Source organism: Rhea pennata, chromosome 3, assembly GCF_028389875.1.
Source record: "Rhea pennata isolate bPtePen1 chromosome 3, bPtePen1.pri, whole genome shotgun sequence".
Taxonomy (NCBI): Eukaryota; Metazoa; Chordata; class Aves; order Rheiformes; family Rheidae; genus Rhea; species Rhea pennata.
The window spans coordinates 110039364-110051541 of NC_084665.1; the positions used below are offsets into that span (position 1 = coordinate 110039364).

General features: G+C 37.4%; 1 protein-coding gene across 2 annotated transcripts in view; it reads right to left on the reverse strand.

Annotated features, from left to right (window-relative positions):
* Window positions 1–8753: 8753 nt before the first annotated feature.
* The window catches only part of EIPR1 (EARP complex and GARP complex interacting protein 1), an 86884-nt gene continuing 83459 nt past the window's right edge, over window positions 8754–12178 (reverse strand). For both annotated transcript variants that reach the window (XM_062571142.1, XM_062571143.1), the window contains exon 9: window positions 8754–11021. In XM_062571142.1, the coding sequence (XP_062427126.1) occupies window positions 10847–11021 (175 nt within the window). In that variant the 3' untranslated portion in view covers window positions 8754–10846. The remainder of the gene's footprint in view (window positions 11022–12178) is intronic.

A 12178-nucleotide genomic window follows, 5' to 3' on the forward strand; every position in this document is an offset into this window, starting at 1 on the left:
CAGCTAAGCAGCAGATGACATGTTAGCAGCAGTTTATCCTATCCTCCCCATCATTCTGACAAGGCACGCATATCGTGGCAAGCAGACCTTGGCAAGGAGATCCAATAAGTGTTTTTCATGGAAACATCTTTCTCACTACTGAGCAATGAGAAAGGGAGTTTTATTTAGCAAACATTTTTCTTCTAAGTGAACTTGCTTAAATTGTACTTCTGGATGGGACAGTGCTGCCACAATATTGAGCGTGCCACTTTAAGAAATCCTCCATCTCATAGGACATTCTTAAAAATGTGGAAAATAGGCATCTACACAAGCTACAGGAGTAAGTTACAGCAGGCAGAGATGGCATCAAGTTACTCAGAGACAAAGGAAGCAACATTAAAAATGGAAGAAACCATCATGTATCAACCCATTAATTTCAGAAATTAACATGTACTCATGAAAAAATCAGCAAACTTGGGTAGCTTAATTTTAGTAGGACTTTCTTGCTCACGATATCACTTATTTTCTGATGCAAACTGAGTACAGTGGTTTCTTCTTCAACACAGCTGTTGCTGACGCTCAGTAGTTTGATCTACCTCACTGCACGGATTGCCCATAAAGGGCTCTAAAACATTGAACCAGTTTACTTTAAGGGCTCAAATGTTTCTACCTAGTCAGAATATCTTGCACTCAAGGTTCCCCCAAAACCTGAGTCCTCTTCTTTATACAAAACTGAAGAACACTGACAGGATGAAGAAACAAAACGTAAATAAATTTTAGCTCATGAAAAGAAAAATCAAAAACGTTTGAATTCCAAGGTAAGGAAACTTCGAGAAATATTTACTCTTCCTGTAGAACTGTACAGCTGTTTTTTACCACAGGGTGAAAGGACCTACCCCACGGCTCGAGCCATGGGTGATCACACAGTAGCTCAAACACAGACAGTAGCTCAAACATAGGCCATGCTAATTCACACCATTAACAGCATGTGCATGATGGTTCAAACCCAATGGGGTAATGTATACCCCTAGTAGCAGGAAGGCTAAGTTCAAAGAAGCTGATGAAGCCTACATCCTTGACTCAGCACAGAATAAACCTGAATGTTCAGTCCAGCTTTATCTTGCACCAGTAAAACCTTGGTGTAACCCACTATCTGCAACTCCTTTTATAACCATTTCTCCTCCCCTCTACCCCTCCATGTTTTGCCTTCTGTCACTGGAGGCCTAGCTCTGACAAGGCACTGCTGGAAGTCATAATCAAAGTTTTGCAAAGAAGTTGATGAGTTGTAATAAAAGGCTGTATTCAAGTTTATGGAGTAAATCCATGGAAGATAAGAAACATAAAATTGCAGCAAGAGGTCAGACTTTTGAGGTGTAGCTCGTTAGTAGCTCAAGAATTCAACAGGAAAATGACCAAAATGCAAGGGTATAACATCCTTAAAGGAAAAAAAATTGAAGGAGCTGGAAGATGGCAAATGTACAACAGATGACCTATTTGAGGCAGCAGGCAGAGGGAAGACAACCCCTTCCCCAATCAACAGACAGCTAACTGGCCAGCAAAGACTCTTCAAGTATCTTACTGGAGGCGGTGAATACAACAATGCTTGACCTACTAGCTTGTTAAATTCTAGCATATCTCCTGCTTGCAGTCTTTCTATACATGTCAGAAGATGCTTGAAAGGATTAATACAGAGCAAGCCATCCCGGAGAGCCACAGAAGCCACTGTCTTTTCCCATTCTCTATCGTCTTCTGCTCACAGCTCTCGTAGATAATGAGAAGTGCCTCATTCGTGACCACAGGAAGATGTTTGTCTGTAATGTGCTTGCTCCAGCTACTTCCTAGTTCTGCTTATCGGGCCTTCCCTTTCTTTTTTGATGTCAGTCAGTTATCGCAATGCTTTAACATGTTAACCTTCCTGTTTTACAGTGCCCTCCACATTCAGTACTCTGTCTAGGACAACCACAAGTAACGTTGCTCTTTTTTGCCTATGTGGGAAAGTTACAGCACATAAATGATAAATTCTTAGCGATACATTTATTTTAAGAGGTCCCATACATCACTCTTCAGGGATGCATGGGAGCTCCCTTTGCTATAAGGACATAATCAATACTGATCACCACTCCAGGAATACTCATAAAACCCAGAAGTGAAATGTTCATAAAACTTGTCATCTGAAAATAATTTGCTAAGAACAAACATAAAAAACAAAAAACAAAAAACCAAACAAAAAAATTCCCCCAAATTCTCTGAATAGTAAAGTGATTTTCAAACAGTAAATAGTAAAACTCTCATCTTCCAGAAGATGTTATTCCACAATGCATAAACGAGAACAGTCCCAGACTGTCACAGATAAAACTAGAAGAGCTCTAGGTACTTACTCTCCAGTTTTGATGAATCTTAGTAAACTTGTAAGGCTGTCATACATGCCTGACAGAAAAATTAAGTTGCTCTTATTCCAGGTTTCACAATGTCTTTCCTGTGAAAGAAATCCTTCAGATGAAGCTCCCAGTCCAAAATTGCACCCTCCTGTGGTTATCGAAGAAAATAAATTGAACACAGCTGACTGAAATTATTCTGATTCAATTATTTCATGAACACTTCCACTAACCATATTTATCAGCCTCCTAAACCCATAAATCATAGCAGTCTCTGTTGGGAAACTCCAAATTGATGTGGCCCCATCTGAATAAGAGAAGGCAGTAGGCATCTGACAGCCTTGAGGAGCAGCCTTGTGCGAGCTGATTGGAATCTCTAGCTGTATTAATCTTAATAACCTCAGGTAGCTTCCCCCCTGCTGCAGCCTATGTCTTTCTGTGCAAGCAGTAAAGGAGGGAGCAATGCAACTCCCTCATTCTCTCCAGCTGACTCTTTTTTCTGATGAATATGAGCATGCCAGTCATGCTCAGCCTTCATCCATTGCTGCCCTCAGCGATGACCAGTCTAAAACCTGTAGAACTTAAATTGTGATTTCAGCCTTCAGATATAGAACTCTGGAACAGAAACCAGATTGCCTTTTGATACAGCAGTGTGAAGACTTTAAAACAAAAGCAGTTTTTCCCCTCTGTTTTAAAAGATATGTCTGTGAAGTGCAATAAAAATTGTGTATCGTTTATCCAAGTTATTCAAACAATAGATTGAAGATATTCAAACAGTATTAACAATGAAAATAGATGATTAAAACATAGATCAGAAATATACTTCTATCTAGCAAACTGAATCCAAGTAACTGTCACTCACTACTGACAGTATGGTCAGAACAGTTGTTGAAGCTCTCTGATATTTGCTTTGCAAAGCATTAAACAGATCCTATTGTGATGAAGCTTTAATTTGTGCTGTTGCTTAACAGACTTTCCAATAATAATATATCTACCATTTTTTCCCATTTTATCTAGATTAAATGATTACAAAAAAAAAAGAAAAAAAGCCACAGCATTGAAGTATCTATGGCTCCATCTACCTACCACTTGCTATCAGATATGTATGTGCCCAAGCATAACTCTTGTAGTTTCAAATGTATAACCACCCCTCTAAGAATAAGGAAGTATTCTTAATTTTAAGAAAAGATACTTTCCTGTTTTTGTTGTTATACCATCATCTTGAGTAGCATAATCCTTTTCTGGAAGGAGTTTTAGGTAACTTCTGCTCAAAATACTGTATATATGCATACCGAGACAGAGCTGAAAGTATTCAAATGTTTTAGCTCACAGATTGCATGCTGAGAACACAAATAATCTGTTTTCCAATCTCTGCAAAGTCCAATTCCAGGTATTCTCTCTCTTCCCTCCTCCCCTCTCCCTCTACCTTACAGTTAAGAGATAAATCATTGCTTTTTTTTTTTTTTTTTTTTTTTTTAGCAGAAGTTCTCTTCCCCATAATCAGAAATGAAGAAAATGAAGTTTTCTCTTCATATGTGTTTGAAAGCAAGTTATATTTACAATTAAATAATTCGTTCTACCAATCCTGTTTGAAAATGAGATGCGTAACTAAGTTATGCAAACAATCAGATTAGAATTGTGGCTAATCTATGTAACACAACACATTAGCCACACTTTGTTGCATGCATGTGATAATCTCTTTTCTGATATACTTGTTAGTATTTTGATAGGTACTTATAAAAAAATTAAGTAAGCCAATTATAAAGGCACATAAAATCAAATAAAACATTCACAAATTGGTTAAAATTTCTTGATTCTGAAATGCTTCCTAGCTCAACTTCCTGCACTGCTGTTTCCATACAATTCTGAACATCAATATAATTTCTGCTATTTCCCAGTCTTTCTCTTCTCCTCTGCTCTCTGTAAATTTTTAGAAACTGGCAGTGGCTCAGAGAATCTGTTTGCCAAATCTATTACTACCCTAGGATTCAGCTCATCCAGACTTACTGATTAGTATGTGGTATCTTTGGATTTTCCAAGCTTTCCCATACTCTAAATTCATTCTCCATTAAGAAGATTTTCCATAGTTCCTCCTGCCAAAATCCTGAACTCAGGACAGAGTTAGAATAAATGGACAATTTGCTGAAAAGGTACATTAGAGGTCCTCCCTGCTCAGCCCAGCTGCTTGGCAGCTGTTGCTAAGGCTCCAGGGCAACAGCAACCCACATATTCACCATGCATCTTCACACGAGGAGCTTGGCACATGGATATAGCAAAGACTCATTCATCTTTTTCTCCCCAAAGCTATCTTCTGTGCTGGAGCACCAAGACTCTTTATGAAGTTGTGGCTGTGGTAGCACCAAAACAGAAGGGGTCAGGATTTGCTCAATAACAGCTCAAAATTGTTTTGCTGCAAGGTAAGTCAGTGCAGAAGGAAGCATGCAGCTCAGACATTTTACTGATTACATTTAATATCTTAAGTAATTCGCATTGGGACACTCTCCTAAAGGCACAGACTAGACATTTGAAGCTCTAACTAGTGAGACTCAAGAAACAGCCACCTTGAAATGCTCCCTGGTTCTGCTCCCTAGGGTTGCTCACCTTATCTGTTTGCTTGGCACTGAAACGGACTTCAACTGCTCCCATCAGCAGTTACAACCTGACCTCTAAAAAGTGCAGTGACGAACTGAAATCTCTCTTCACACATATCACCTGGGGTTGATAACTTCTGGATCAACAAGAATATGTGCATTTATGCCCAAACTTGATGACAACTATCATGCACACATTGTATCCAATGACAGAATTAACATGCTGCAATATAAACCACGAATTCTCTAGTACCTAAATCAGTTAACTTGGGGAGACTAATAACGTAAGATTTTAAGGACATGAAAGATCAACATGTAAAATTTTAAGGACTTAGTTAAAACAAACGAACAAAAATCTACTTTTACTTCTTGTTTTAAAACTCTGTATCTCCACATCTTTCTTTACTTCATTTACTGCCAATTTTTTCCTGTCTTTCCCATTTCTGTTTTCCAAACTGATCTTTCCCTGATCTTGTCTTTTTCAATTTACTCTTCATTCCATATTTGTCAGTCTTCCTTTTACTATTTCTTTGCCTATGTCTTTTTCTTTTTCTCCAGATCTCCTTTGTGTCATTTTCTTCTCACTTCACTAGTCCCTCACTGACCAAAGTGGCAGGTGGAATGAGCAGGAGCAATGTGCAAATTGATCTGGAGACTATCCATCACTTTCAAAATCAGTAGCTCCCTTTATAGGAAAGCCAGTCTTCTCTAAAAATTGATTTGCACTTTTCTTCCAGACAGTTCAGCTGCTATTCCAGAAACCATGGGTTTTTTGCAGCCTAAGAATGGCACTCATGCCACAAGTTCTACAACAAAGTTTTAAGTACTTTCTTCACATCCCCCACAAAAAGCAAAACCCCTCAAACATCCTCTGTAAAGCCAAATAGTGGTTACACATACTAATGGTAAATGCTTAATTTTTACGTTATGAACTTGTATCCAATTACTGGTCTTTACAATTATCATTACCTACTTTTCACTGCTTCAGCATTGTCAGACACAAGTATATCTACTTTAGGGCGTCTTACCATGATTTAGACTACATTGTTTGATGCTATCCTGAATAAGTTGCAAGACATCAGAATTTCACTCTCAAATACTGAAAAGGTTCCAGGCTGTAAGATTTAGGAATTCCAAGTGAATAGACAAATATAGGTTTAGCATTTTCAGTTATAAGCTCAAAAATACAACTGTCAGGTAGCTTAATTCTTTATAAAACACTGTTTTTTACTAATTTAAGTGTTGAGCACAATCCATACTATTTCCCTGCACCTTTGTGTAACAAAAGGGTAAGAAGAAAGGGGAATAGGTCTAGAACAAATGTCAAGCCTATCCATGCCATCCAATACTTATTCTTCATTAATTCCGATGCTGACAAGTAATTCATTAACTTTATGAGCTTCAGTACAGGTCAGCTAATTTTAGCACTGGCACCACAGGCAAAGTCCAGGTCTGTACTGAAGGCTTTTTTGAAGTTAGCATCATTTTCACTTAAGAGTAAAACAAATTGTTGTTCTGAACTTCCCATTAAATGGCCAAGACTTCTGTTGACATCAGTGAGCCTTAGATCAAGCTCAAAATCTTTAAGAAAGCATTATCAATTCCTTTCTCCTTCAGCAATTCATGTCTGTGAAATAAAAAACATAACAGCTCAAGCATTTTACCAATTCCACACCAGGCACATAAAACTGAGTTGGTGACAAAGTAGAGATTATCAACACTAAATCTGGAATGCAACAAGTTTTTAGACTGCAATACTGACAATTTGACACCTTTACAGAATACCAGAACTCACCTTTTCAGAACCAAAAACTATTAAAGCTTCTTACCTAGATATAGTCTGCAAATGAAAATCATTTAAGAAGTGTTTTGAAAATATCATAATTTTGCACCTACAAATGGTGATATGTGGCAGCATAAAATAGCACTGTCTATGAAACACCATAACAATCTTTAAGATCACTCAGAATATGATTTGAATTTCAGTAGAGGTGATGGACTCTCTCTATTGTACAGAAATCAGTTTGCCTCCAAAGTCCCACTGCCAAGGAGGGTTTTGCAACAAAGTAGACAGCTTCCAGAAATAATACTGGGATTTTGTAAGAATTTCATCTGAGACATGAGGGTTTTCTAAAATCCCTTAAATCAAAAATCCCTTAAAACACAAGTTATAACCAAAGTAAAGAGCTGTGAAAGATGAAAATACAGGAGTGAATGTGATATCTCAGTACCAGAGACAATGTTTTGGAGAATACACTAGTATTTTTAAGTTCTGTTTTCTTCCTATACGGGCAAATAGCATGTGTGTAGGGAGGCAAGTAAAGACAGGGCAGACATACTGGGACTCTTTTCCAGTATTCTTTTTAGTGTCCAGTGCTTCATGGTTGAAAAGGATTTCCTGAGAGAGAGGTGCTGCCTTTGTGTTTAGCAGCCTTTGGTGGATTCTTCTTTCAAGACTTTGTCCAATTATTTCAAGTCATGTAAACTTTAGCATTATAACATGTTTTTTTTTTTCCTGTGTGTGTGTGTGTGTGTGTGTGTGTGTGTGTGTGTGTGTTAAAAAGGAACACCACAGCTCAACTGCATGGCTGTAAAGACCACATTTTCTGTTTTGAGCCACCACCTGCTGGTTCCATTTAATAACATCTAGTTCTTGTATCAGAAGAGACAGTGAACAATCACTCCCTATTCATCCTCTCCCCTGCCACTCGTGATTTTATGGACTTTTATCTTTCCCTCTCAACCATCTGCCTTTCAGTCTATTTAGTTATCCTCATGCAGGTGCTGCATACTATTCATCATTTCTGTCATTCTTCTCTAAAACCTTTCTCAGTTTTACTTCATCTGTTTTTCTACACACTACATCACTATTCACGATGCATGTACACTATGGATTTACACAATAGATTAACACACCTGTTTTCTTCTCTATTTGCTTTCTAGTAACTCCTTACATTTTAATTTGATTTTTAACTTCTAATAAGTTAATGCTTTTAAAAAGTTATTATAACCCCAAGATGGCACTTCCAAGCAGTAATAGTTAACTACGATTGACCAAAGTATATGTAAAATTACTGTTTCTTCCATATCCATTACTTCACAATTCCTACACTGAATTTCATCTATCATTTTATCATGCAGTCATTCAGTGTTGTGCAACACCCTTCCACAATTCCTTCAGTTCCACTATAATTCTTTCAATTCAGTAATTTCAGAGTCAATCATCTTTACCATTCTGAACAGCATTTGCAAATTTTGCCATTTTCATACGCAGCCCTTTTTCCAAAAAGGTCACAAATACAATGTAAAGCACAGGCCTGAGGACAGATCCTTGCAGAACTTCTTTATGTTGAAAAACGTGATGATTGATTCCTATTTCCTATCTTTAACCAATGTTTATCCATCTGAGGACCTTTCCTCTTATCCTACTGCAGCTTTCTTTTTCTAACAGCTTGAGGTGAAACCTTGTCAAAAGCTTTCCCTTTATGAACATCATTTTCATATTGCTGTGAGTGCTGAACATGCAACTCAGATTTCACTTTAGAGATAGCTAAAAATGATTAAAATTTGACCCTGCCTGCTCTCTTGCTTCTGCTGTAATGCATTTCATTCAAATTTGACCTGCTACTCCTTTTCTTCCCATAGTTCATCCCTTATCTTCTTCCCTTATAATGTGATATTATAAACAGCTACCAAAAGGTGAACAATACTAAAATAAAGAAAAAATATATCATTATTATTTGTTTACAGATAGAGCTTTCCAGTTTGCATAAAGTTGTAAAATTAAAGGAAATGCAGTACTTCAAGATTAGCCCAAAATCTGTCCCATATTTTATTTCATGTAAAACCAAGCACTACATACGGTTACATAATTTCCTGTTCACCTTCACACTGTAAATCATATACATTAAGAGACAATACAATTTCATTAGACATTTATTGCTAATGTGAACAAAGTTTTAAAATATTCTGCTGCCTACTAATGATATACTGTAGAATTTTTTGTGCGGGGAAAAAAAAGAAGTGGTTTTGTCTGAAGATTGAAAGCTCCACTTGTAAAGCTATATTCCAATCAATGATTTAGAAATTCAGAGAGCTGAAGCATGACTGATTTGGAAATGTAATTTTTCTTATAATATACAGGTGAATAGCTCATGCCCAGTTGCAGATTGAGACAATTTGAAATAGCAAAGTTTAAAATCTTAACACAGTCAGACTTTCCCGCAGAAGCATTCCTTATAGAGCAGACAGGCATCACTATAACGCAAATAATACAAACAATAATACACGTGGCTTAATTGAATTATCACGCTTCTATGAATTCTTCCAAATAAGTTCTTTAATAAGCCAAGAATGGAATTCAACTTTCATCTTTTCTGGACACTTTGGCCTACACCAGTCAGTTATGCTCTCAATGTGTCTTCCCATATAAGCAGCTGTGTACGCACAACAAATCACATTTGGACGTATTTCGATCCAGATAGCGGTAAGGACAAGCAAAGGTTAGTAGCAAGCTGTCCCTTAACAGAAACACCAACAGTTACTATAGCAACAGCAGGACTCATAGCAGGATGTTGGTATTGATCTTTCCATCCCATGTTTTTGGTATTTCTTCAGAGTCGTGTTACATAATGCTACCATAACTGACACCATTTCGCATACCCGAGTTCTGAAGTAAACTGGAAATAATAGCGAAGAAAAGGCAATGGGGCATAATTACAGCTGTGTTCAGTCTCAGCACACAGAGAGCAGGCAGCAGAACTGCTATCCTAACAGCAAACTATACTGGGCAGGGGGCAGGATGCACAATCCTATTTTATGTGCCTTCCATCCACATTTCAAGTTTTCTGTGCGTTCTCCTGCATGGCAACAGGTGTCTATTCCTAGTATCTGTAACTGAATAGCCACTGATGCCTAGGTCAGGTATTGCAAAGAGAAGGCTTTAGCAGAACATGTTTTGTGCTTAGCTGAAAACCTGTTACATTATGCAGGCATACTGCAGAACAGCACACAGCCAAAGACAAGAAAGAGATTACTTACAACTATTAAAGAGATTTTTCAGGTTAACAATGGTGTAGCTCCAGGGACTTTCAAAATATATTACAGGACAACTGAATTCTATGAACATGTTGTAATACGTTACAGAAGAATATATAAGAGATTTTGATAAAGAGAACTATTGCTTCCAGTAGCAACATACAGCACAAAAATGCATTTAATTTGAAACTTACAGAATGGTAAGTTGTTGCTACTCCTTATAAGGCTTAAATGAAAAATATATTTTGAAGGTTTCACCTTCATGATTAACATTTTTTGTTAGACAGGCAAAATGAGAGAAAATTGTTTAAAATAATGGAGTGAATTAAGAAAGTCTTTCAGACCATTCCCAACTGTATTTATAGTCATTAAAGAATTGAGCCAGAATAGTTAACAGAATGTGGCCCTAGCTAAGAACATAGACTGCTTACATTGAAAAGAAGGAAGCTAGAACATTATTCTTGTAAATAGGTAGATCATTTCAGCTACATGCACCCTATCTTCTCCCAGCTTTATATTGGCATAATGATAATATCTCTGTAATTCACTACGTTAGTGTAAAGCTGAAGCAATAAATCAACAGCAGAGGAAATTGCCCAATATATTCAGAAACATTATAACTCACAATTGCAAAGTGATTTAAAAAAAATCTCTAACTAGCAGAGACTTAAGAAGATTTATCATATTTTCTAAGGCAAATACAAAAGACAAAACCTGAAACACAAGTTTCTATATTAGTACAGATTTATTCTTAACAAAATTTTAACATTTATACTTAACAACAACCAAAAAAATCTGGAAAAACTGAACACCACCTACCAATTCTATACATCAAGATAATAATTCCACCATAATCCAAACAAATTATAGGAGTATGTGATATTTAAGAGCTCTGGGAACCCTATTAATAACAAGTCTCCCATCATAACTTAAAGAGGCAAATAGCCATGGGTCTGCTGATGACCATTCAACTGCATATACGCTATCTTCATGTTCTTCATAGGTAGCTATTATACTGTCCTGAAGGGGCTCTTTACTCCTAAAATAAAAATAAAAAAAAAAAGAAAGAAAAAAAAAGGATTTGTGAATACACCTGATTGAAAAGATTAAGTGTCATAAACATAGATGGATATGAAAGCTCCTATTTATAGTACAGGAATGCTATGGTGGGCTCCAAGGAAGCATCGTTCAACATCTGATATGTGCATGCACTCATGTTTTAGATAACATGGCAGAATCAAGTCAATGTTAAAGACTTCATCTGCTGCAACAAATTATCTGTTATTCTCAATTTCAGTACAGTTTCAGATCTCACAGAAGCAATATACTAAACATCTTTCCCTCTAAAGCAACTCAAAGTACAGGGGCTGATCTAAATGCATACATACTTTTTTCTCAACAGCTTTTCTCTCATCTTTTTTTTTTTTTTTTTTGTTAATTGAATTCTTAAAAGAATATATGATTTTATTAGAGAAGAGTAGTTGGGTCAGAGGTTGCAGTCCCTAACAAGGCAGCATCTCCAAGGGAATCCTGCAGTCCTCGATCCATTATCTCTAGAGTAATGTAAGGGAGGTAGAGGAACCACTCTGAACACCTTCCCATCTTTCTCTCCCATTCCTGAGCTATACTCATTCCCCTGATTCTCACCTATTGCAGTATTCCACCCCTCTCATCACAACACCCAAGCTCCTGGTTGTTAATCTCATGAGAAAAAAAAACAGATTCTCTTTCATATCACAAATATTTAAGAGACGCAGGTTATTCTCTAAATTCCACAGCCCCTAGACTGATTGATTGCCTTCTGCTAGCCGAGAGCTCCTCTTCCTTCCTCCGCTTGCAGAGCCAATCCCTCTGGTTAGAGGGCAACCCTGCAGTACATTATTCTGTAGCTACAGGGCAGGTGAGTTCTCAGAGGATGACCTTACAGCTCGCTCTCATCCAGAGAAGATCACTCTTGCCTGACAGTCTCTGAGAGGCAGCCCCCTACCACCCTGAAACGGACTTGCGCTGCAGCTTCAATCCTCCCAACAGAAAGTGAGCACAGCGAACCCTGTGAATGCCACTCAGTCATTTAAGCAGATTCTGCTGCTACAGAAATGAGTTGTTACTGGCAGTCTTTGTCCTTTACCACTGTTCCCTAAAAGATGAAAGCACGCATCTCTACAGTCACAAAACGCATAGATGGTATTGAACTTG